At 40.9% G+C, this 27,569-nt stretch overlaps 1 protein-coding gene and 1 long non-coding RNA gene across 2 annotated transcripts; both read right to left on the reverse strand.

The window, feature by feature from the left end:
* Window positions 1-5,903: 5,903 nt before the first annotated feature.
* LOC116034444 (scavenger receptor cysteine-rich type 1 protein M130-like) lies at window positions 5,904-27,569 on the reverse strand. Its single transcript, XM_035996516.1, has 5 exons — window positions 27,185-27,569; window positions 26,813-27,091; window positions 6,703-7,035; window positions 6,179-6,261; window positions 5,904-6,071 (listed from the first exon to the last, which is right to left on the reverse strand). Exons 1-5 carry the CDS (start codon window positions 27,567-27,569, stop codon window positions 5,904-5,906), a joined length of 1,248 nt encoding a protein of 415 aa, XP_035852409.1.
* LOC118494157 lies at window positions 22,643-24,145 on the reverse strand. The gene is made up of 2 exons (XR_004896243.1): window positions 23,538-24,145; window positions 22,643-23,080 (listed from the first exon to the last, which is right to left on the reverse strand). It is a non-coding gene; the product is annotated as an uncharacterized LOC118494157 (long non-coding RNA).

Consider the following 27,569-nt stretch of genomic DNA (forward strand, 5'->3'; position numbering starts at 1 on the left):
GATGTACGGAGGTTAAGACAGTTGTTGTTTTGGACATTTCTGTTGCCTGTTATTATTATTCTGTATGTTTCCTGTTGTGTTTATTGTATTCTGTGGTCTGTGTATATTTTGTTGTGTATATTTCTGTTCCCTGTTGTGTATATTTCCTGTTTCCTGTTTTATTTTGATAGTCCGTTTTCTGTCCTGTCTTGTCTAGTTTTACTTCCTGTGTTTTCCCGCCTTGTCTGATTGTCCTGCCCCGCCCTGATGTGTCTCACCTGTTGTACCACCTGTTCATTGTTTGCTCATCACCTCTTGTTTTTAACCTCTTTGTTCCCCTTGTCTCTTGTCAGCTCGTTTTGTGTCTTAGTCCTGTCAGTTTGTGTGTGTGTTTGTGTGCTTTCCCCGTGTCTTTTCTGGTCAGCGTCTACCCTTCCTGCATTTCCCTGGTTTTTACTCTCTTGGTTCTTTTGTGTTTCTATTAGTGATGGGCGAATGAAGCCTTGTGAAGCCTCTGAAGCTTCTTCCTGATTGTATCGCAAAATGATCCGAAGCATCAAAGCATCAAAAACAACACAGTGACATCTGGTGGTCAGTCAGCAGAAATGACAGCGGCTATGAACCTGCTATGAAATCGACACATTCGAACGAAGCTACAACATGAACATAGGAGAGACAGAATGGACACATGCATATGGCATGACATGACTGAACTTGAATTAAATGACATGAACAGGACATGACTGAATTAAAAATATAAAGCCTATGTTTGAATATAACATAATATAATAATATAAATTACTGTGATCAGGATTTGAATGTAAGTATGTTTAATTAGGCTAAATATGGATGGATTCAATAAACTCCAGCAACAATTCCATCTTCTACCGCTACATAGAATTATGTACAGGTGTATGTAAGTAGGCTAATTTCCATTAAAAGGCTAATCAAATAAATTGCAAGCCACACTCATAAACCCCGCGATGTTCCAGTGAATTCTAACTGGCCGTTGGTAAGCACGCAGCGACATGAATCCATGAATCCAGCCAACCCTTCCGGAGTTTCAGTGATGTTCGAAGCTTTGGACGTCATCAGTCACGTGGTTATTTCAATTCGATACGAGCTCCAACACTGCTTCGAACCAGTGTGCTTTGCGGGAGTGATACAAGCTTCGGTGCCTCGGTGTCAAACGTCCCATCACTAGTTTCTATTAATAAATCCTCAAGCTCAAACCTTCTCCTGCCTGCCTGCCTCTCCCTGCATTTGGGTCCTTTAATCTCTGGAAGCGTGACAACAATGTTTTTCAACCTTTTCAGACCAAGGACCACTTACCCAATGTAGGAGCCATATATTGTTGTTTATGATCTCATTTATATTATTTATTGATTATCATATTGATTGTTATATTGTAGGTGTTGGGCGTTTTCATCGCGGTTTGAGTGGAAGTGATAAGATATTTGTTTGCTTCACCTGTTCACCTGTTGGGTTTTTTGGGCTTTGGCAGAGAGGGGTGAGCCTGGGAGCGAACACTTTCTGTTGACCGCCGCACTAAGACGTCTGGTATACTCCCCGCAGCCGACCTGTTGAGAGCCATTATGACATCATGGGAGCGCCGTAACTATTTATACTCGTGCCTGGTGGTTGCGACACTAGTTGCAGTCTTCTCCTGGACAGAGGGGACGCAACTGAGGAAAGGCTACCGACTTTACTACTTCTACAGACTAGAAGAAGAAGAAAAAGGAAAACAATGGCAGAACTGGCAGCAGCAATGACGTCAATGCTTTGATTTAATTCAATGACCTATTCGCCGGATCAAGCCTTTCATTCACCATAAAAGAACTCATCTTAACCCAGAGATCCACGTCATTTTGACGTCACATTGGCGCATGACAGGTCGGCTGTGGCGACTTAAAAAACCATTAACGCACATATTTCGACTCACAAAGTAACTTTGCTTTTGGTAACTGCAGTGCTAGTTGTATTTTACGTGTGGAGGAATAAATCATTGCAATACAATCTGGAGCCACAGTGTTTATGCATCTGTCAGTGTTTAGTCCCTCGCGCCAGCACGTTGTTGGACTGATTACAGCCACAACACCCAATAAAAAAAACTTACAAACCACCTAACTGCCAAAATATCCCCAAAACTACAGGCCTTCTACTTCAACAGTTTACTACAATAACAGCCAAATGACGGGACAGTTTTTACAACCAGCTGAGTCTGTATTGTCTCTGTTGCTGTCTTAATGAGGAAGAATGGTTCTGCTGACACTGAGACATCAGGGAAGAAATGTCTGTCTGAAGCCATCCATGCATTTCATCAGTGAGCACATAACATAAACTTTATTTCTCCGTATTTACTATTGATGGTTTCTGATGTTAATTGGAGGCTTTGTCTTCAAACACTCGGCTTCTTCTTAGCTGAAGTCTGACAACACAGAAAAAACAGCCCAAGCAAATAATGTTTGGATTTACGGATGATTTTATTAATTTTTTTGGTGTCACTTATAATTCCACATATTAAGAAATCAATACAAACAAACAACAGGACGCAGATGCATTAACAAGTACACTTGTTTCAACTTACAAATAGAAACAATCAAATAAAGAACCTAAAAATAAGAAAAGAATAAAGAGATGACTATAATTCTGGCATCATATCACTGAAAATACCAATGTTACGCAATGCTGTTGGACAACAATAATCAAAATGATTAACTACAGAAATTAGCAAAAATCCTGATAACTGATAAAAACAATTGTTACAAAATAAGAAAATGCATTCATTACAAAAATAAGCAAAATCCATTGTTACAAAATAAGTAAAACATGTAATACTAATAAGTAAAAATCATGTTACAAACAACAATTTGTAAATCCCATTTCTGACCAAAGATTCTTGAGGAGACGACTTGAAACTAGCGATGCTCCGCTCTGAAAGATACCAGTTAAACATGTCTAATAATAATAATAAATATAATAATCAGACCCAAACAGAATCTGCAGAATTTAGGAGTGTGTTTACTTGTTGTTATTGTTGCTTCGAGCATCGGAGGTCTGCCGAGATCTGATGAGAAACGAGATGAGAAATGACCCGATCTCAGCGGACCTTTCACCGCTCTGCTCCGAGAGGATTTCTGCCCCGAAGGGAAGTCAAACAGTGTTCATCTGCACACACTGCCATGACACAGAGCTAACTTAAAATCAACTAAATATCTCTTTAATTTATTACTTAATCAAAAATCTAACTGCAACAGGCTGAAAGTTGTCTCAGTCATTTCCCCTCTGCAGCCTGTTCTCACACTGTGTAACTTACAAAGAATACAAATGTTACACAATGTTGCTTTAAGCACATAATTAATCAAAATGCCTAATTAAAGAAATAATCAAAATCCTGATAACAAATATCAGCACAATTGTTATAAAATAAGAAAATCAGTTATTAAAAAAAGAAGTAAAATCCATCATTACACAATACGTAAATTCCTGAAATACAAAAACAAACAATTGTAAAGTCCAGTTCAGACCAAAGATTGAGGACGAGATGAGAGTAAACTTTAGTCTCCCTGAGAGTCTCCGGTCTGCAGCGTTCTGAAAGCTGCCAGTTTCCACCAATCAGACGAGACGGTGGATCATCTCCATAGAAACCACTCTCTGGACTTCTGTTCTAACTTCAGACTTTTCAGGCGTTTTGTAGCTGGATATTATTTGTAGCATCTTAAGATATGAATGAGGAGAGTGATAGTGAGATACTTGCTGCAGCTGCATTTCTAGTAGAGATGAAACAGAGAAAACTATGTTTTATTTCTCTGATTCTCTGCTTTGTTCTAACGCTGCTCTTCTCTCTTCAGTCTCTCTCTAGCTCGCTCCACCACATACCGTGCTCACGGCGCTCGTTGAGCCTCCGTCTAAAACTCTGACATTTCACCAGCTGACAGTTTGTAACATAGAAATAAAATGGATTCTGGATCATTTTGTTTCTACAGTTTGTAGCTGACTTGGCGAGCTGACTTCTCTATTGGCTGTTGAAACAGGAGACGTCTCTTACGTTCTAAAACCAGCCTCTGGAGACTCCACCAGCTGACTTCTCTATTGGCTGTTGAAACAGGAGACGTCTCTTACGTTCTAAAACCAGCCTCTGGAGACTCCACCAGCTGACTTCTCTATTGGCTGTTGAAACAGGAGACGTCTCTTACGTTCTAAAACCAGCCTCTGGAGACTCCACCAGCTGACTTCTCTATTGGCTGTTGAAACAGGAGACGTCTCTTACGTTCTAAAACCAGCCTCTGGAGACTCCACCAGCTGACTTCTCTATTGGCTGTTGAAACAGGAGACGTCTCTTACGTTCTAAAACCAGCCTCTGGAGACTCCACCAGCTGACTTCTCTATTGGCTGTTGAAACAGGAGACGTCTCTTACGTTCTAAAACCAGCCTCTGGAGACTCCACCAGCTGAGTCGCAGCGACACCATCAGCTGGTTTGGGTCGAGCTGAGACGGGCCGGTTCAGACCGCTTCAAGATTTCCTTCATTGTTCTTAAATGGTTTTGTTTAATCGCAAATCTTTGGCCTGAACTGGATTTTATGAAATAGGAAAAAGCAGTAATTACAAAAGTAAGCAAAGTACATCATTACACAATAAGTAAATTCCTGAACTACAAAAACAAAAAAGTCCTATAAAATGATAGTATTTGTGAGAAAACAGCCTCTGATTTTTAATATTGTACTGTGTGTGCGAGCTACATGACTTTGATTCCTTCATTGTATTTCTTTAATCCCAAACACTAACAGACCGTCAACATGGCACCAGATGTTGTTCACCAACCTGGATCTACACACAGCAGGGGGCTCTGAGTTTTCTGGTATTTTACGATAAAAATGTAATCAAAGAATTTTGGGTTTTGTCAATGTGTTTTTTCCATTTATTTTAATTAGGGATGTCAACATGAAAACATCTGATTGTGATTAATCATATGATTGTCTGTAGTTGACTCGTGATTTAACGCAAATGGCACATTTTTAATCTGTTCTAAATGTACTTTAAAAGGGATGTTTTTTCAAGTTTTTAAAGCTCAAGTGGTGTTTGTGACTTGACATAATCCGGTGGTAACTCAGATCACTTCAACAGTACATGCAGAGAACTTTAGTCTTGAGGAGAGAACCATCTGGAAGGGCTGTGGAACTCAACTTGACATTCAAAAGGCTCTTTTCTTTATCCCAGTTATGATTTGCTGGACAACACGAAGAAATTGAGATGGCCGCATGGGAAAGTTTGGCCTGGGTGGATACTAAAAATCTTAAAGGGTAACTATTGTTTTTTCAGGTACTTTCTAGGGTAAGTGGTTTTCTTTGATAATCTTTTAAACAAAAGATGCTTTTTCTAACCTGTTTTGGGGATAGGAGGGTTAATACCGGATCAATGTCAAAGATGGTTGTTCACATCAGTCACTTAGACACAAGAATATAGGAAAATAGGGTCCAGGTTGAAAAACGGTAGTTACCCTCTAATTGAGATTGCGAATGGCAAAGCTCTTTAAAAATGTTGGGAATACCAGGGGGTTTCAATGAAAATAAAAAAATTGAAAAATGAGTTGGAACCTTTTCCAAATCAAGGAGTTCTGTAGAATATATGACCCAATTCTGGTGGTCCTGGGTCCATCCTAAGAACCCCTACCGCGTCCCTAAAACAGGTTCTGGACATTTGGGAAGAATAATGCTTGTCAGTAAAATGTACTTTTTAAAACTCATTTTTCCTCACAGATTGGCCCCAGAGACCCCGGATTTTGTACACAATTAGCCAGCATGTGCCATTCAAAATGAATTTAAGTTTTGTAAGGGTAAATAAATGGGAATGATTCCATGTGGGGATAAAAAGGTGCATACATGCTTATCCTCCATGTGGATGTGAGATGAGCTCCTTGGAGGTGCTACTCAGCTCCCTGAGCTCCTTCCTCTTCAGTCGGCCCTCCTTCAGCTGCAGGGACACCCAGGTTATAATAATCCAGCTCAATGTTGTTCTGTCTGCACGGCGGCTGCCCCCTGTTGGCCTGGAGATCAATGTTCTTCTGTTTGTACGGCAGCTGCCCCCTGTTGGCCTGCAGAGACATGACAGAACACAGATGTGACTTCCTGCATCACTCCTCTCTTCAGTTTAACAAACACAGCCAGTGGTGGAAACAACAGAGAGAGAGAGTGTCCGTACCCTACAGTAGAAGTAAAGGACAATGATCTCCACCAGCAGAATCAGCGGCAGGAGGATCGCTCTGATGATTAAAGGCCTCAGATCTGATGGAACACATGGACAGTCAACACATCACACAACATCATGAGTCCAACAGCTCCCATTAAACACAAACTGACCTGAAATCTAAAATCACTTCAACATGGACACTTATCTCTCACACTTAGTGCACTTCATATATACTTTATATCATACCATGGTCAGAGCTTTGTGATTGGTCACATCAGAAGGTGATTCTCATAGTGAAACACCTCGCTCAGTTCTCAGAGAACCAGAGTTATCCTCGTAACCAAACATGCTCTGTCCTTCAGTTAATTGTTAGCTGTTACCTTTTTTACACTTTGTAAGAGTTTGGTTACTATCTGACATGTGTAACATGATGACAGTCGTCACAGAGTCAGTCCAGAAACAATATGTTGTCAGCTGATCATTTTCACTCAGTTTGGACCAATCATCTTCTCCAATCCTGTAAACAGTCAGCTTACCCATGACGCTGAGAGAGAGCACACGGCTCTCAGAGGAGAAGTTATGAGAGAAAACATAGAGGTGATAAACACAGCTGTAGCTTCCTTGGTGGGCGGGCTCTGCAGCAGGAAACAGGAAGTGGGCAGAGTGATTGACAGCTGGCTGGGTGTAGCTGTGTGTTGAGTCGGAGGAGGTGAAGGTGAGCTGGAAGGAGCCTCCTGGGTACTGTGGCTGGATGGAGCAGCTGATGGTGAAGTTGGAGCCCCAGAACACCTGGAACACCTCCTGCTGGTCCACCTCGGAGACCCCGACCATGGAGGAGGACACAGAGATGTTGGGCTGAAGCAGCAGGTCTGTAAATACAGAGACAGACAGACAGGCAGACGGCAGACAGACAGACAGGTAGGCAGGCAGACAGATGGACAAGTAGGCAGACAGACAGGCAGACAGACAGATAGACAGTTTGAAGCTTCTAGTCAGACTCAGATTATTATTCTAAGTGTCTGACAACATTATGGAAAGGATCCCTACAGAGATAGACCTTTAAAACCTCTTTAACACCTTTCTGTTAAACCAGAAACAGCTCTGAGGTCGCTAACACTAAACCCACCAGACTCCATTTAGAAAAACAGTACTTTTAGCGTGTATAGAGCCAGACTATTTTCACATGTAAATCGGTAAACTATGTGTTTATTTCAACCAAAACTAGAGTTGTGATGGTTGGAAAAGTGGAAAGATGACCCAAAACGGGTTTTCATAGTTTTATTTTGTTTCTCTCGACTTTGTATTTTACGATGATAAAATTACTCTTTATGTACATGGAGTCTGGTGGGTTTATAGAACGCAATTTTGTGAATGTTTTTATGTGTAACAAAAGGATCTTACTCTTTAACATGAATCCTTTCCATAATGTTGTCAGACACTTAGAATAATAATGAGTCTGTCAGCAGCAAAAACAGAACTTTTGTGAAGGTAAATACAATCAACAATTGCCCTATTACAGTTTTTCTCAATTGCTAAAACACTAAAACCCATTGGCTGAACAAAGTTCTCAGTTGCCTGAACTCATTCAGCTAATTGTGTGGTCTGTTGTCAAATACAATAATATTTCATTTTTGGTTTAAAACGAAAAACGGATTATGGGTCAAAGACGTGGCATGTCAATTATGGTGTCCAAAGCATATTCATAATGCAAAAGATAAATATAAATTTAAAAAAACTACATCATATTACTCAACTCTCCCCTCTTTACTCACTTTAATAGGTATTTATTGCAAAAAAATAAAATTCAAAGAGCTATTGAGCTCAGAAGTGCCAAACTGACCGTCCTGGGTAACGTCCGGGCTTAAAATCTAAGTATAAAAATGTGACCAAAATGTCAAAAATAATAATAAGAGCATTAATTATCTACTTTGGCATAATTGTGTCGATGTTTGCAGTGATACCTACAAATATAGTAACAATCCTACCCTTATTTAAAATGTTACTCAAGAAATACTTTTGTCCTTAGTTTTGGATTTCCCTAATGTCCTTCCTGGGTAACAGACCTTAAAGTCCATAAATTACCCATAATGCAATTGCATAGTCATGAAATATGCTATTACATCATAAAGAAGATTTTGGAGAACCCCAAAACATCTGGAGAGTTTAGTAAGTCTCTCTTAAAAAAGTTTTTATTTTGCTTTTTTGGTCACTGGTGCACAATGTCCAAAAATCATGTGTCTTTCTGGATAACGCTAATAAAACGTATTTGATGTTTTGATATTTAAAAATGCCTATTTCATGTGAAATATGGCATTAATGTTTTAAAGGCTAAGATATATTTTAGCTGAGTATGCCATGTTTGACAGAGTTTTGGTGGGAAAATCATGTTTTTGTCCTTCCTGGATAACAGTTTGTCCTTCCTGGATAACGAAGATCTTCTGTTACCCAGGACATGTCCTCTGTTATCCAGATTGGACATGTTAATGAAAATAGTTTTTTTATTAGTATTTGTCACTTTTCAAGCATTGTGTTGATAATGTTATATTATATTAATAAAATAATATGTATTTATTTAATCTTTTATGGCATTTTTGCATTATGTCATTCCTGGCTAACGGGATGTCATCCCGAGTAACAATGACACAGTCAAGTGTTTAAACTCAGATTTTCATGGTATATTACACAATCATGTTTTCCTGAGCTGAGTATACAATAATAACCTGATAACCTTTACTGTAAAGCATTTTAAGACATCTTTCATCATTTTTCTGTTTTTGGCATGAAATATTGCGTGACCAAAATCAAACAATGAGCCCATTTAATTATAAATACCCAAATATATCATATTAATTGTGTTAAAAATTTTGTTTTTTTGAGCAGTGCGTGTTTGGTTAGCTGTAACTATGGATATGCCTAAACATGTATATGCTAAAAAGGTAGACATTTAATATTTTTTTTAAATCCATTCCCGTTACCCAGGAAGGACATTTTTCATGGAATAAATCACATGATTCATCAAAAAAAATTAAGTTGCATTTCTAAATTAAGTTCCTGTTGTTGAGATGTATATAGAACACTCTAATAAAAATAGAAAGTGCTTGAGTTGGCATTTTTTGACACTTTTATTTATTTTCAGATTTTAAATCCTTATTCGTCTTTGACCCTTATACTTTAGTACCCTGAACTTCAGAGAGCAAACCGGTTGTTGAAGGTGGGAAGGAGAAAGTCTGAGAATGGATAGAAGAAACGACGTGAGAGGACGAGGACGAGTGCGTATGCGAGGTGTCAGGGCTGGATACGGACGAAGTGCTCTGGCCTGACCCAGCCCAAAGACAAGAGGAAGCACATTGATCACATGTTTACTCCATTGATTTTTGTCCCGTTTAGTATTGTATACTGTAGTAAAAGTGTTTTGAGGCGAACGTTTGACTTTGTGAGAGGAGTCCGAGGTTTTGTAAATAGTGCTTGAAGAAGAGGTTTTGTGTTTAATGTTTTCAGAAATTGTGTTTTAGTAATTGAGAAAAACTGTAACTAACATTGTAGCTTGTTTCTCTGCTGCTGACTGCAGAGATCTCTCTTAATACTGGACCAATGTCAAAGATTGTTGTTCCCATCAGTCACTTAGACATAAAATCAGTGTTTCCAAACATAGACTAATTCGTGGCGGTGCTCCACAGAATCAACACCGGCCGCCACATATTGAGTTTTGTTATTCTTTTTTTTTTAAAACACTATTTAAAACACGCAGCTTATTCATTCAGCTGCATTTCCTTTCATAGCTCTCCCTCCATCTCTCTGTCACACACACACACACACACACACACACACACACACACACACACACACACACACAGACACACACACACACACACAAAGAGACACACACATACACAGAGACAGACACACACACACACACAGGGGGACACACACATACACACATATATAAAGAGTTACACACAAACACACACATACACACACAGACACACACACACACAAACACACACACACACACACACACACACACACACAGCCCCTCCCCTCCGTGTACACCGCCATGGAAACGAGATCATCCCTGGCAGCGTGGGAGCTTGGCCTACTTGGTGCAGATAGAACAGCTGGCGAAATCCACAAGTTCATGAAAGGTTGGTATCTCGTGAACACCTTTACACAATCACACATTAAAAAGTGCTATAAACATATTTTATATTCTGAATACAAACAAGTGATTGCGCCTGCTTTAGAAAGTTAACTAGTCACAAGTTTACGGTAAAATGCAGTTGGGTTGTCGAGGTCAAAACACCATAGGTAGCAGCTGTGAATCAAATAAACTTATTATAAATAATGTTATGTCATGTTCTACTCTGACACTGAATGTTTGCTGCTTCAATCCAGATGAGTATTGAAAAGTATTTTCCGTGACTGAAAAAGGCCCGTGTTGAGGATGAGGACCAGCCTGAACCGGAGGTATCAGTCTGAAACAGAGCTCAACAGTCCCACCAGTGGAATTAGTTATGTTATTAATTTGTTTACAATATTTTCAGGCTTCAACCAGTGCAGCTCAAGCAGAAAGACAGGGTGAGGGAGAGAGAGAGAGAGATTCCTTAGGCACTGAAGAAAGAGGAGGAGAGGAGGACAGCATCCAACATGATTTTGTAGAGGTAAAGACATTTGAATGGGTTGGGTGTGTGGATTTTGTGAAGGTGTGAAAACATTTTTGATTAATATTTAATATAATAATGTTCTGTGTAAGAAATTATTAATGAAGGAATTATTGTGAACCCCCCCGGTCAGACACAGGGTGACGCCACCACAAATTGCTTTCTAATCTTTGGGAAACACTGAAAAACAGGAACATATGGTCCAGGTTGAAAAACGGTAGTTACCCTTTAAAGTACAAAGAGAGAAATAATTAACTTCCTGGTAACATTCAAAAAATGTTCCAGGACAGAGAGGGGGGGGGGGGGCTATGATTTAAAGGGAAACTTAATGTATAACAACCGTATGCCCCCACTACTCTGTAAGGATTTAGATTCTTCCTACTTTCTTTCAGACTAAATTATTTGCTTTTTCTTTTTTACAGTGAAATACTTTGTGTCCTGTATTTTAAGTTTTTGTTGTGTATTTTTGTATGTTGTTCGAAATAAAAGCATTCATTCATTCATTCATTCATGTCTTTGATGGGGTTACCTGAGCAGGTAAGATGAAAGAAGGAGGAAGAGGAAGCTGATCCAGCACACTCCCTCAGAGCAGATCCAGACTCAACACAGTCAGAGCTGATCCACCACACAGATCTGCGTGAGGACTCTTCTCTCTCTACAGAAACAGCAGAGCCACAGTCTAACACTCTGCAGGCAGCAGCTGCTGTCTTCAGGGTCCAGTCAGAGTAGTAGTAGTAACTCACTGGTCTCCATTCTCCGTTATGTTTCACCTCCAGTGTTCCTGCACAGCGACTGGCTCCTCCCACCAACCTGACAGACTCTGAACAGAAACCAGAGAGTCATCAGCAAAAGAACAAAGTGAGTTTCATTAGAACAGAAATGAACCAAATCAGAGCTGCAGCTCCTCTCCTACCTGAGCAGGTGAGTCCAACAGCTTTTCCAGGTGAGCAGGTGTTTCTATCTGAGCCTGAGCTTCTACAGTCCAGGAGAGCAGACTCATGGCCTCCACACTGGAACTCTTTGGTCCTCATTGGAGGCTCCACTTTTCCATAGAGCGCCCCCTGGAGGACTGAAGGAGCCCCACAGCCAAGCTCCCTACAGACCACCTCTGCATCCTGCTGGTCAAAGTCATCTTCACACACTGAAGACCAGCGCTGGATAGACTGGTTAGTCTTCACCTCCAGTCTGCCTGAGCACAGACTGGTCCCATTCACCAGCCTGACAGAGTCTGGAGAGATGATAGAAGATACAATAGAGGGAGAGAAAAGACACCAGACATCATTAACAACAGAACTCATCTTTATACCGTGGTCACACCGCCCGGGTAAAGTGTGAATTTGGCGACGTGACAACATACAAAGTCAATAGAAATACGGAAATAGACGCAAAATCTTTGTCATTCAAGCCGGCGCCGTGTATTTGTGAGTTGAAATATTTGAACTGGAGTAAGAAATGTGTGTGACGCTGTGTCTTGAAAGTGTTTAGATCCTCCTGATGTCCTCACGTTGTTGAAGCAGAAATGGAGGAACAGATGATTGTAGCTGTCTGTAGCTCCTCATTATTTACAGACAGCAGATGCAAAAGCAGCTTTCTTTGGGAAGAGTGAAACTACCTATTAAGTTCTGAAATAATGTGTCTGTTGTGTTGATGGAGCAGCTACAATGTTAGCATAGCTCTGATCCATCCAAACTCCATTCAGAAAACAAACATTTTAAAAGTTGTTTGCTTGTCGTCTTGCAGACTGACCTGATGAAGAATGGATTCATACTTTTTACAAATCTGCATCATTAACTTGTATTTTCTCTTGACTTTAAAAGTACTAATGTTTTTATGTGTAAAAAAAGGATCATACTCATTATCATTAATCCTTTCCATAATGTTGTCAGACAATTAGAATAATAATCTGAGTCTGTCAGCGGTAAAAACAGAACTTTTGTGAAGGTAAATACAAGCTGAACAGTTGTCCTATTAACTAACATTGTAGCTTGTTTCTCTGCTGCTGACTGCAGAGATCTCTCTTAATACTGGACCAATGTCAAAGATTGATGTTCCCATCAGTCACTTAGACACAAAAACTTTTTTTTAAACGCTATTTAAAACACGCAGCGTATTCGTTCAGCTGCATTTCCTTTCCTTGCTCTCCCTCCATCTCTCTGTCACTCACAGTAGTTATATGCCCTACACCTTTGCGCGTGCATGTACGTGCATGCGTACGTGCACCCGCAAGGTGATACTTTATTATTCATTGCTTTCAAGGTGGGGGCAGATTTGGCGAGTGGGCGAAGCTGCGCGCGCATTTCGAAAATGTATTTATTATTATTTATTTTTTTTTTTATAAAAAAAACAAAAACGGAGAAATAGAATGAAATCAATAGTCCCCGGTTTGTTGTGCCCTCTAAAGGGAAGGTAAGTCCTCTAGAACCAGAGCCATGACTGCACGGAGTGGCCTGTCACAGTGTGGTGAAGTTTTAAAATCATGTAATCCTAAAAGGGAGTCTGGCGGGGGGGCTTTGCGTTCGCCGCCCGAGTGCGTGATGACGTCGTCATCGAGGCCGTATCTGCGTAGGGGGCCGTGTGAACGTACTTTATTTAGATGTGTGAAGGTGTGAAAAAGTGGAGTTAAACCTATCGTTAACTGATAAAAAGCTGGAGGTATGTTTAGAGTGTCAATTCGTCATGTGGTTTTTCTGCTTTAAAAGACCTTGTCTCAGCCTATCTGTCCACTATTCCCTGATGTTTTTTAGCTAGCATTTGTTAGCTAGCTTATCAGTTCGTTTTTTCCTTCGATCTTCTAAAACAGACCAACGGTGCATTTTTGTTTTTAACTCCTTTGGGGGAAAGCAAGAGGAAAACATCTTACAGCCATGTCTACAAAGGGTGAGTAAATACAAAAGCATTGTGTTATGTTTAAGCCTATTCTAAGATATTTCATTTCATATAATTTCATTTCATGAATTTAAAACGTTTTTGTGGCAAATATGTTTATCTAGCTAGTCTGCATCAATAGATCCTCCTACAAAGATTAGGAGTAAGGCTTCTTGGGACGATGACTTTGATTTTCAACAAGGTAAAAAATATATATATATATATATATATATATATATATATATATAACCAAGGTGTCTTCACAGAATAAGGAAGAACATGTAAAATAAGCATGTAACATTTAAAAGGGGTTAATTTCTCATAAAGTGTGTGTGTGTGTGTGTGTGTGTGTGTGTGTGTGTGTGTGTGTGTGTGTGTGTCTCAGAAATCTCAGGTACCCTTCCCGCTCAAACCTTCATGCTCGACCGTTGCTTGTGATGAGGCAGCGTCTACGGGGGTAACCGAGGGCCCTAATTATGCTATAGAGGTACCAAGCTTTGTATCTAACTGTATATACTCAACTAACATGATAACAATCTTTATCTATATATATTAAAACTGTTTCCCATGTGTTTTCAGACGCTAAATGCGGTAGCAGTGTTGCAGAGAGTGCATCCTGTGGCAGAGGAGTCATTCACACCTTCATTGGAGGCGTTAGATTTCCCAGAGAGGCACGGTGATGAGCAGCGACAAGCCGGTGGAGTTTTACAACGGGGGGACGTGGCAGATTTCCTGGATGAAGGTGGGGTGTGTGTGTGTGTGTGTGTGTGTGTGTGTGATTATTTAACCAAATGTGTTTTATTATTATTATTATTATTATCTCATAGGTAGCCCTTGAAGGTGAAAGCAAAGAATCATCAGAGACAGACCACACATCGATTTCCCCTAATCAGGAACCCTTCCAGTGTCGTGGGGATGAAGGTGATATAGAATGTGCATGTATGCGTTTTATTCCAGACACACCCATCAGCCAGAGACCAGGAGTTTCCTATAATCACACAGTCTATGGAGCAGACAAAGTGTGCCCCAGGGCTCATGCATCAGCTGACGCCTCTGTAAATACAGAGGATATTGATGAGGCATTTGAATGTGGACAAATATTGGATTGTTTTAGTACCAACATCAGTTTTGAAACAGCTGGCCCCATAAACCGTCCTGAGCAGACAACATTATTACAGGGTGAGTCACTCTTCGAATTCTGTGCTGAAACTACACGTCGACACACTGCGTCAGATGCGATACATGACCAAATAGAATCCAAAGTTGATAATTTACAAAAAAACATCAATAGTCTGGTGAATACAGTGGGCGCCTTGCAGACCACTACTACAAAGTTGTTTGGCCTAGTTACATAGCCTTGGGTGCATCGTTAGACAGTCACGGCAGAGACCTTGAGAGGACTGAGGCACATCATCTTCAGCGAGCAGTAGCCCTCAATACCCTACTGACACCACTGATAGCCATATTTCAGTGCATCAGTCATCAGGGTCTGTAAAAATAAAATAAACATTTAATAACAAAAATGGAAATCCCCACCAAAAAACGTAAAAAATCTGATCAAATACATGTACACCACGCTGACGCCAATGTAGATGCTTGTGTGCAGATGACTATAGCCGTGCTGTGTGCAATCACGATGCATATATTCAGTTGTGCGAGAAACAGAGAAAAATATTCCAAGATGTACTGAACAACATATGTACAGCTGGCAACATAAGACAATTATTTTTCACATATTTTTATTAGCTAAACAAGCACCATTACACAAGACCTTTACCTATATGTTGCGCATGCATATTGTACACATTTAAACTTCTGATCGTGGCACACATCGGGGTGTATTTTGTTAACAAAATGACGTTACATCGTTACAGACAAGATTAGCACCATACATGTTCAACACTTTTGTATAAGACATTTTTTTTCTGAATATTACATAAAAAGAACACACTGTGTTGTCCACAACCTGCACAATATTTGACACAAAACCTAAAAAGCATATGGTTCATACTCCTGTGAAGCAGGACACTTTGCCTGTAGGATTTACCGTAGTAGGAATATTGATATTGGCAAACAGATGACCCAGGTACAGGTGAGTTTGTGAGCAGATATGATATGAACTAAAATAAAAGATAAGATAAGCCTAGTGTTCACAAGAGGGATAATTTAAGTACTGCAGCACAAGTTAAGAATAGTTGAATTAAATAGGAGGTATATACAACTAGTAGAAGATAAATTAACTGTACAAGAGCAATTAAGGTAAAGTTATGAGGTAGTAGCAAGCTAAAGTGACGTATAATCAATAGCCGGGAGTCAAGTCAACAGTGTACACCAGAAATAATATATACTGTGATTAAGTAATGATTCTTAGTGTTGTCTGTAGCCTACTAATATGCCAAAACAGAAAAATAATATAGTGTATGATGCAATATGGAAGAGCAGCAGGGTGACTTCTAGCTTCATGGGTTGGTGATAAGACACTGTGCTGCTATGATGCAGCATTGGTCGAGCCCTTCAGCCGCAACTAAAAGAAAAGAAAATACTTGTTTTTTCTGTTCAGTTTGCTTTGTATTCAACTGCTATATAAGGATCATATCATTTCTACATCTGTTTTTATTATAGGTGAATAGTGAAATTGTACTTGCGTTTTATACAGACTGATATGAATCCATCATTTTTAGACTAATGTTATATGAAGGAATGAAGACTAAATTCTGATGAACAACACATAACATGACGCAAAAACTGACACAAACAATCCAGTTTCTTGTGTTCTTTCCGTTATATTACAGTTTTAGGTTTTACTATTGCACCATACACCTAGGAAATCAGCGATCAAGGTAAAGAGCTGATTATTTACAGTCATGATACATTACTAAATAGTCTGTTGATGGTTTCACACGAGTTCAAGACAAGATCTTACAATAAAGTCCCTGGTAGGTGTAATTTCAAGAAGAATTAAAGCTGCTAGCAGCGATGGATGGGCCCTCGCTCCTCTGCGCGCATCGGGGTTACCGGCGTTCGCCGCTCCTTGAGACACTCAGACGCAGCAAATTGTCAACAATGAAAAGGGAACTCCCTGCTGAGTTAAACGATACCTCACACAAGACTCTACGTCATACAGTTCATTAACTGTGAAAAGGGGCGTGGCTAAAGCATAGGGGCGGGTCAAACAATCACCAATCAAAAAGAAACTCTCTGCTGAGTTCAATGACACCTCACACAAGACTACCTTAAACGGTTCAAATGTTATGAAAGGGGGCGTGGCCTGAGTAAGTGGGCGTGGTTATATTATAGGGGCCGGCTCAGTATCACATGTAGACCACACATTCTAAGTTTCATGTAAATCGGATGATGTTTGTCATATAAGGCGCATTTCCTGTTGCCAGCGGGGGGTGCTATGACCAAAAGTAAATATTGGCCTGTAGATGTCCTCAGACCTGGACCCTTGTCAATCGTCAGAAATTTCAGGCAGATACGACAACGTACACTCAAGTTACAACAATTTCTTTGTTCATCGCTAAACACTCAAAATGGCCGCCACGCCACGCCCACACCGTCTGACGAAAAGTTTTTCTTTTAATAACTTTTCATCTTTAATGTGTTGAGATGGTACAGACCAAATTTGAAGTCCATCGGATGAAATCTCTAGGAGGAGTTCGTTAAAGTATAGCACCTTGACTTTTAGGCCTACTTCCTGTTGCCACTAGGGGGCGCTATGACTAAGTAAATATCGGCCTTTATTTGTCCTCAGGGTTGGACCAAAGCCCGTCTACGGAAAGCCGTTCCACTCCCTATTCAGCCCCATTGTACCTACTTTGGTTGCAGTTCCACCAGAGTTCCACTGGGGGTGATCACGGTCCAGTGCTAAATGAATGGGACCCTATGGAGCTAGACGGCTAAATTTGTCTCTTTCGCCTGATTGTCGTTGAGAAATCTCAGATTTGATTGTAGTTTTTGCAAGTTCAACATGGATTATAGGTCAAAAGTTGAATGAACGAGTACTTATGCCCTTTCGATTTGTTACAGGTTGAGTCGTTGTTGCACATAACACACTAGCATTCTGCTAATGAATGCTGATTGGTCAGTGAAGGACTGATTACGATCGCAGATCCCACTTGACGGCATCCGAAGCAGAACCAGAATATCAGAGTGAATATTTTGGCGTGGTCTTTAAAACATTAGCAAACCTCTTTCTAGCACGTGTATTAACAGGGAGAGTCTAACCTGTCAGCTGCGTAGTATTAACAGGGAGAGTCTAACCTGTCAGCTGTGATGTATTAACAGGGAGAGTCTAACCTGTCAGCTGTGTAGTATTAACAGGGAGAGTCTAACCTGTCAGCCGTGTAGTATTAACAGGGAGAGTCTAACCTGTCAGCTGTATTAACAGGGAGAGTCTAACCTGTCAGCTGTGTAGTATTAACAGGGAGAGTCTAACCTGTCAGCTGTATTAACAGGGAGAGTCTAAACTGTCAGCTGTGTAGTATTAACAGGGAGAGTCTAACCTGTCAGCCGTGTAGTATTAACAGGGAGAGTCTAACCTGTCAGCTGTATTAACAGGGAGAGTCTAAACTGTCAGCTGTGTAGTATTAACAGGGAGAGTCTAACCTGTCAGCTGTGTTGTCGATGCCTCGAGAGAAAAAAGGAAGTGACTCAGAGCTCGCCGTAAAGCAGAATCTCTGGCCGTATATGTGTATGACGTCATTGACATTTTAAAAGTCTTTTTAGAACAAAAAAGCCACTTTAAAAAATCTAACACCCAGCAGTGTGTATTTTCTTAGCCTCCTCTTTCAAATGCAACATTCAAATTATTAGACAAAAAATTGTATCCTGAGAAAAGTGGATTTTGAGGGGTATAGCTCCATAGAGTCCCATTCATTCTGCACTGGCCTGTGAGCGCCCCCTATATGGATCAAGAGCGGAACTGCAACCGGAAGTAACTTCAGAAGCCGGAAGTAATGAGAGAGTGGAACTTCTTCCCATATTAGAAATTCTTTGGTTGGACTATTATGAATCCTGAAAAGTTTCAAGCCAATTGGACAATGAACACTCAAGTTACACCCACTTCCTGTTTTGATGGTGAAACACACAAAATGGCCGCCCCGCCACGGCCGGAAAAGTTTTTCTTTTAACAGCTTTTCATCTTTAATATCTTAAGATGGCACAGACCAAATTTGAAGTTGATCAGATGAAATCTCTAGGAGGAGTTCGTTAAAATACGACATGTGGAAATGGCCAAAAATCACACTAATTTCAAACTTTTAAATAAAAATAGCGGACTTCCTGTTGGGTTTAGGGTATGGCTCCAATGACGTTTTTTGTACATCTTGACATGTTACATATGTCTACCAACTTTCTTGAGTCTACGTTAAATGCACTGAAGGGGCTCAATTTTTTAAGTTTGTAGGGGGCGCTAGCGAGCCATTTTTGTGCGCCTATTCCCGAAATCCTTAAAATACATAAATTTTCACCAGACGCGATGCTTCCACCAATTTTGGTGAGTTTTTGAATATGTTAAGCCCCTCAAAAAGGCAATTCATTTGACGTAATAATAATAATAATTAAAGCTGCAAGCAGCGATGGATGGGCCATCGCACCTCTGCGCGTGTCAGGGTTACTGGTGGACGCCGCTCCTTGCGACAGTGCATTTGCGCGGCACTCAGACACTGCAAATCGTCACCAATGAAAAGGGAACTCCCCGCTGAGTTCAACGATACCTCACACAAGACATACAGTTCATTAACTGTGAAAAGGGGCGTGGCTAAATGATAGGGGGAGGATCAAACCATCACCAATTAAAAAGAAACTCTCTGCTGAGTTCACTGATACCTCACGTAAGACTACCTTAAACGGTTCAAATGTTATGAAAGGGGGCGTGGTCTGAGTAAGTGGGCGTGGTTATATTATAGGGACCGGCTCAGTATCACATGTAGACCACACGTGGGGCGTGGCTTAAGCATAGGGGGAGGGCCAAACCATCACCAATGAAGAAGGAACTCTCTGCTGAGTTCAATGATACCTCACACAAGACTGGCCTGAGTAAGTGGGCGTGGTTATATTATAGGGGCCAGCTCAGTATCACATGTAGACCACACATTATAAGTTTCATGTAAATCGGATGATGTTTGTCATATAAGGCTGATTTCCTGTTGCCAGCGGGGGGCGCTATGACCAAAAGTCAATATTGGCCTGTAGATGTCCTCAGACCTGGACCCTTGTTGATTCTGTGAAATTTCAAGCAGATATGACAATGTACACTGTAGTTACAGCCACTTTCTCGTTCATCGCTAAACACTCAAAATGGCCGCCATGCCACGCCCACACCGTTTGACGAAAAGTTTTTCTTTTAATAACTTTTCATCTTAAAGGTGTTGAGATGATACAGACCAAATTTGAAGTCCATCGGATGAAATCTCTAGAGGAGTTTGTTAAAGTATAGCACCTTGACTTTTAGGCCTACTTCCTGTTGCCACTAGGGGGCGCTATGACTTTAAGTGAATATCGGCCTTTATTTGTCCTCAGGGTTGGACTCTTATGAATCCTGAAAGGTTTCGAGCCAATCGGACAATGTACACTCGAGTTACACCCACTTCCTGTTTTGATGGCGAAACAAAATGGCCGCCCCACCACGGCCACGCCCTATGACGAAAAGTTTCTTTTAACAACTTTTCATCTTTAGCTTCTTAAGATGAGACCAAATTTGAAGTTGATCAGATGAAATCTCTAGGAGGAGTTCGTTAAAGTACGACGTGGAAATGGCCAAAAATCACACTAATTTCAAACTTTGAAATCAAAATGGCGGACTTCCTGTTGGGTTTAGGGTATGGCTCCAATGACGTTTTTTGTACATCTAGACATGTTACACATGTGTACCAACTTTCGTGAGGCTACGTTAAACGCACTGCAGGGGCAAAATTTGTTTTAACTTTATAGGGGGCGCTAGCGAGCCATTTTTGTGCGCCTATTCCCGAAACCCTTAAAATACATACATTTTCACCAGACTTGATGCGACCGCCAATTTTGGTGAGTTTTTGAATATGTTAAGCCCCTCAAAAAGGCGATTAATTTGCAGAAAATAATTCCTTCATTTCCAATAGGGCCTTCGCCGCTGTCGGCGCTCGGGCCCTAATAATAAATTAAAATTGAACCCCCCTCCAGGTATTGGCTACCTCAGAGTACAACCACTTTTATTTTTAAGTGTTGGTAACTTTCAAACTAGTCATGCCATTAGCAGCTCATCAGCTAATGCCTTGTTTAAACAGTGACAGTGCTTGTATAAACATACCTGAGGTGCAGGAATGACAAACTTTGCAGGTGACCTAAAAAACATAAAGGGGATACAGTTTAAAAAAAGAAAAGAAAAAAAAAAGACCATTAATGTCACTGTCTAAAATACAACATCCTAAAACACAACAAAACCGAAAACCAAATGTCTTCTTGTTTTATAAATAGTCCTACAACACTTTACACATGTAATTGGTGGGATTTTCCTCTGTGAAGTGCTAATATACCAAAAAGTTATCAATTCCTTATAAGCACTAAAATGTAAATGTACTTGACTTCATGTTACTTCATCTGTCACTGTTTTTGGCATATGTTACAAGGGAGAAACCAAAATACAGCATTAGCTAACCTAAGATGTTTACAGTTAACAGCCATGATGCTAACGGAATTGAGAAGTAGGACAAACGTGGCTGTCACAACTAATTTAATGATTTAAGAGCACACTGTTTCTAGCATATTGGCCCGTTACTGAGAATACATCTGTTAGAAGGTAATATAGGAAGTCAATGCTATAACAAGGACAGACTATGTCAGCTAACTGTAAAACTATCTCCCATATTAGTTCATAAGGTTAACACAAAAGAAAGTGAACATTTTACATTAGGCTACCTTAAGATTTGTTAAACCTGATCATGATGAAAATGGATCATATGGCGAGAGCTTATGTGTTAAAGCAGCTTGTGATAAAGGTTTAGTCACAACCCAACCATTTAGATAATGTTATAGCTGTAGCTTCGTCTTAAATCTACATTACCTATTGAAACCAATAAATGTCCCTACAACATGGTCTTTTAGTCTCAAAACTGATATAAATTAGTTAAAACAGCCACAATGCCTTGCATCTCTCACTCCCGTAACTTATTGTTACACACACACACACACACACACACACACACAAGAAAGTTAGCTAAAAACACATGGATAAGGACGTAATGATGCAGACTAGCTAGATAAACATATATGCCACAAAAAACGTTTTAATTCATGAATGAATGAAATATCTTAGAATAGCCTTAGCTAAACATAACATTTTGCTTTTTAATTTACTTACCCTGTGTAGACATGTCTGAAAGACGTTTCCTCTTGCTTTCCCCAGAAGAATTAAAGAAAAAAGCATCGTTGATTGTTCAGAAGAGGAGTGTTGTGGAGGAAAAATAGCGAATAACAAGCTAGCTAGCAATGCTAGCTAAAAACGGCAGAGAAAAGCAGACAGACAGGCTGAGACAAGTAGTGTGTCTCAAATTCGTACACTACGTACTTACTTGCATAGTGCGTAAAATTTGACGGGGTAGTGTTGTCTCAAATCGCGCACTGCCTTATGTACTTACAGGAAATGACATCACAACATCTCAGTCCTCCTTCTTCTTCTTCTTCTTCTATGAAATTGTGAATTGTACCCAAGGCAGAGCATTCCCAACACTGTTGTCACTCGTGAAAAACACATTTCTGCTTTGTTCATCAAAATGAATGTGATTGTTGTTATTGTTGCTTGTTTTTGCCCTCTGCTTTATGCAACCGTAGACTTACCGGTATGATGATATTCATACTTTTGCTCTTAATTCATTGTAAAAAATAACCCAAAATGGCCATTTTTAGTTATTTTAGCAAAATCTGAGCAATTCAAATGGTGTCCAACTGACATAAAGAACATACATAGAAAATAGTCATATTATATGTTTATATAAGGGTGTTTATTGCAATAGCTATTAATTACAGTGACAATACAAGAGTGAAAGCAGAGGCAACCCAATAGACATTTAAATATATCCCATTGTTCTATTCATTGCTGGCCCTGTACTTTGATGGAGAAAGTGATATGATGGTAGACTTCAGACTCTCCAGGGGGATCCTTTAACGGTACATCCTCGGCACGGCGTGTGACCATGGCTGGGGACCCGTCATCGAGGCCCTTGGCTTCCTCTTTTGGCTAGCCAGCGGTACCTGTTATCGTGGTTTAGCCAGAGCCTTTGCTATGCCCCGGGCCACTGTGCACCGTGCTGTCCACCAGACCAGCAGGGAGTCCTCTCTCTCCTCCCCCAGGTCGTTGGCCTTCCAGCAGAGGAGGACTTCCCTCAAGTTGGCAGCATTGACGGCCACGTCCGTGTCCCTAACGATTATATAAGTCAGGACACAAACAGCACTGTTAATACATTATAACATAGCATACATTAACGTACTGTAACATTACTACTAACGCTCGCAGCTTAATGTATATCTACAAGATCACACAGCTAACGCTAAAATCGTCTACAGTGAGGACGATAGTTTAACACAACAAACAACCGTATACCACAACACATGTAACATTAGCTAGGTTATAACTTATTTACCAGTGGTTAAACCAAAGATTATAGACGTAGCCGTAACTTCTTTGGTTAAACTGTGCCGCTGTTAGCTAGCTAAGGTTAGCTAAAGCTAGCTCGATAGCACATCAAATTACGGTACAAATTAACGTTATAATTCGCGGTACAAAAATCATCACCGACTCCAAAATTAACCAAATATACATAAACAGGTGGCTTATATGTTATACAAGTATAGCAAAAGACTAATGTTCAACTTACATTTGTAATACTCCGTGGGTCTCGCTGTCGCGTATTCGGCCGCCATTATCGAAAGTTTTTCACCTTTTGTTAGCTCCGCCCCTTCCGCTACGTAGCCAAGATGGCGACCGTTGAGGGTGGAAAGTGTCCATCGATCCACACTCAACTTTTTGACCGTTATGAGTGCACCATCCGGGTACATGTAGTGTGCTGCATTTACCACACTTCGACGAGTGACAGATTGAGTGTACTCAAATAGCTAGTATAAGTACAGAAGTGCGCGATTTGAGACACACCTAAGGTCTTTTAAACCCTACAAACCAAACCCTGTATGACAGTTGGACACCCGTTCCCTACCCCCTAACTTTTTAACCGTTAACCATTGGTATAAATGTCATGGACAGCTGTCCTGGGGGTGTTTGTTTTGTCTGTTTTCCCTCTCCCCCCTTTTCTTTTCCCTGTTTGTGTGTCTGTCTGGCCGGAGGAGCGGAATCTAGGTCAAGGGGCGTGGCCGGGCGAGCGACCTACCTGCACGGCTGCTGGCTGTTCTTCATCACCGCCGCTCAGCTGTGACAGATTCTCTTAATTACGGCTGCAGCTTTTTATCCCGGTTGGAATCTGCATTCGGCGCCAGATCGTTTCGTTTACCATAGTGGTAACTTGGCTCTCAGCTATTCCTCGTTATATTCTAGTGAGTGTTTGTTCCTCGAGCTCAGTACTCATCTGTTCCCTCTGCTCTTACTTCAGACTGCATCTACCCCTGCTCGCCGTTTGCCGCTGTACTCCAGCCCTCGCCTCTCAGCCGTGCCACCATCTCTCTGGATTCCCGTGAGCATTGTACAGCTCCTCGCCCCTCTGCCGTGCCACCATCTGCCTGGATTCCTGTGAGCTTTCGGACACAACATCCTTCTTCGTCCGCTGCAATCCTGACCTCGTCGCCAGCCCTGCAAGCTGACCTTCCTTCGTTGTTTCTGTTGTGATCATTTATTAAAGACACTAAAACTTTTCTCTTTGAGTTCGTGTTGTGTGCCTCTGTGTTCTGGGTCTTAGTCAAAGCCATAATATGAAGGTAAATATGGTGCAAAAAGGGAGAGCTTGTAGAATACAATGTGAGAACTTGCAGAACAAAAAATCTGATCTTGTATGTTAAAATTTGCACTTGTAAAAATTTAATTTGCACTTGTAGAAAATGTTCACACACTTGTATTCTGAATGTGAAGTTACAGAAAAAATATTCACAAATGTGTAGATTGATATTTACATGAACACAATGACAGCTGCAAACTTATAATGCAACATTTACTGGTATACTTTTTTTTTTTACTCTGGTTCATTTTCCATCACAACCACAACTCAGTGATTACAACCTCTGGAATCTGTCACTGCAACTTCACATATGTGCTCTCTCTGCATCACAAAGTGGCCAATCTGCACCTCGACTTTCACAACACTCTTGACGATACATTTGGTGCAAAACTAATTAGTACCTGTGGACTTAGGCTGTGGAGCTCTGAGCTAACAGAATGGGAAAAGCCTTCTTATATACAGTCTATGGGAAAATCAGGGTTTCTATCGCCAGATGAGGGACAACTCTGTCCGGCTTATTTATGTAGCATGGAAACTTGGTGGAATAGCATGCTAGTGTTAGCTAGCTAACTAGCAGCCAGCCGCTTCTAAATAAATACCTTTTAATTGTCTAAACATTTTTAACAGTCAAACTAAAACACTGGCGGTGAGCTCCAGGGCCTGCAGCCGCAGACGGACCGTCATCAGTGGGGATCGACCAGCGTAGTAACACTGCTTTTGCCAGAAAGCTTCGCTGCCGACCTCGACCTGCAGTCGGAGCTCCAGCGGGACACGGAGAGCCCCACATCCGGTAGCAGCGGCCCATCCCCCGGCCATGACCAGAGCTTGCTTTGCTGATGTTGTGCATCCCTGCTAAGAATTGCACCCGCTCGGGCAGAAACAATCATTTCTGCAGAATTCATTGCTGCCGAAAATTGCATCTAGGTAGCAAGGAAATGCTACTACAGAGTCTGATAAAACATTGATGTCTCTAAACCTTCTAAAATCCTAATCATTATTGATGAACATGACAAAGAGATTTACTATTGCCTAGTTTTTAAACAGTACTTTGCCTTATAAAATCATTATTTTCCCGAGTGGATGCAATTCTCGGCAGGGATGCGAAACTTGGCACCTGTTACCCACTGATGACGGTCCGTCTGCTGCAGGCCCTGGAGCTCACCGCCAGTGTTTTAGTTTGACTGTTAAAAATGTTTAGACAATTAAAAGGTATTTATTTAGAAGCGGGCTGGCTGCTAGTTAGCTAACGCTAGCATGCTATTCCACCAAGTTTCCATGCTACATAAATAAGCCAGACAGAGTTGTCCCTCATCTGGTGATAGAAACCCTGCTTTTCCCATAGACTGTATATAAGAAGGCTTTTCCCGTTCTGTTAGCTCAGAGCTCCACAGCCTAAGTCCACAGGTACAAATTAGTTTTGCACCAAATGTATCGTCAAGAGTGTTGTGAAAGTCGAGGTGCAGATTGGCCACTTTGTGATGCGAGAGAGCACATATGTGAAGTTGCAGTGACAGATTCCAGAGGTTGTAATCACAAAAAAAGTAATATAAATACATTTTCAAGATGAGCGGGCAGCTTCGTCCACTCGCCAAATCTGCCCCCACCTTGAAAGCAATGAATAATAAAGTAAAAAAAAAATAAATAAAAAAAAAAAATAAAGTTAGTATATATATATATACACTGGAATCCAAAGCGCGGGCACGGCGCACGCACGCTAGTCATATAACTACTACTCAGGAATCTCACACACACACACACACACACACACACACACACACACACACACACACACACACACACACACACACACACACACATGCACAAATTATTCTAATCTTTGGGAAACACTGAAAAACAGGAACATATGGTCCAGGTTGAAAAACGGTAGTTACCCTTTAAAGTACAAAGAGAGAAATAATTAACTTCCTGGTAACATTCAAAAAATGTTCCAGGACAGAGAGGGGGGCTATGATTTAAAGGGAAACTTAATGTATAACAACCGTATGCCCCCACTACTCTGTAAGGATTTAGATTCTTCCTACTTTCTTTCAGACTAAATTATTTAACAGTTTTTATTTATTTTTGTTTTATTTTTACAGTGAAATACATTTCATCTTTTATTTTAAGATTTTGTTGTGTATTTTTGTATGTTGTTCAACATAAAAACATTCATTCATTCATTCATTCATTCATGTCTTTGATGTGCTTACCTGAGCAGGTGAGATGAAGGAAGGAGGAAGAGGAAGATGATGTTGCACACTCCCTAAGAACAGATCCAGACTCAGCACAGTCAGACCAGATCCCCCACACAGATCTGTCTGAGGACTCTTCTCTCTCTACAGAAACAGCAGAGCCACAGTCTAACTCTCTGCAGGCAGCAGCTGCTCTCTTCAGGCTCCAGTCAGAGTAACTCACTGGTCTCCATTCTCCTTGTTTCACCTCCAGTGTTCCTGCACAGCGACTGGCTCCTCCCACCAACCTGACAGACTCTAAACAGAAACCAGAGAGTCATCAGCAAAAGAACAAAGTGAGTTTCATTAGAACAGAAATGAACCAAATCAGAGCTGCAGCTCCTCTCCTACCTGAGCAGGTGAGTCCAACAGCTTTTCCAGGTGAGCAGGTGTTTCTATCTGAGCCTGAGCTTCTACAGTCCAGGAGAGCAGACTCATGGCCTCCACACTGGAACTCTTTGGTCCTCATTGGAGGCTCCACTTCTCCATAGAGCGCCCCCTGGAGGACTGAAGGAGCCCCACAGCCAAGCTCCCTACAGACCACCTCTGCATCCTGCTGGTCAAAGTCATCTTCACACACTGAAGACCAGCGCTGGATAGACTGGTTAGTCTTCACCTCCAGTCTGCCTGAGCATAGACTGGTCCCAGTCACCAGCCTGACAGAGTCTGGAGAGATGATAGAAGATACAATAGAGAGAGAGAAAAGACACCAGACATCATTAACAACAGAACTCAT

The sequence above is a fragment of the Sander lucioperca genome, chromosome 21 (assembly GCF_008315115.2).
Source record: "Sander lucioperca isolate FBNREF2018 chromosome 21, SLUC_FBN_1.2, whole genome shotgun sequence".
NCBI classification, from domain to species: Eukaryota; Metazoa; Chordata; class Actinopteri; order Perciformes; family Percidae; genus Sander; species Sander lucioperca.

Excerpts from the sequence above, each read along its gene's own strand:
- LOC116034444 (XM_035996516.1), bottom strand. The coding sequence starts at position 27,569 with ATGAGTTCTGTTGTTAATGATGTCTGGTGTCTTTTCTCTCTCTCTATT. Across the intron at positions 7,036-26,812 it reads CCTTCATCTCACCTGCTCAG|ACCTGCTGCTTCAGCCCAAC; the intron begins GTAAGCACATCA and ends CTGTATTTACAG. Across the intron at positions 6,262-6,702 it reads GCTCTCTCTCAGCGTCATGG|ATCTGAGGCCTTTAATCATC; the intron begins GTAAGCTGACTG and ends GTGTTCCATCAG.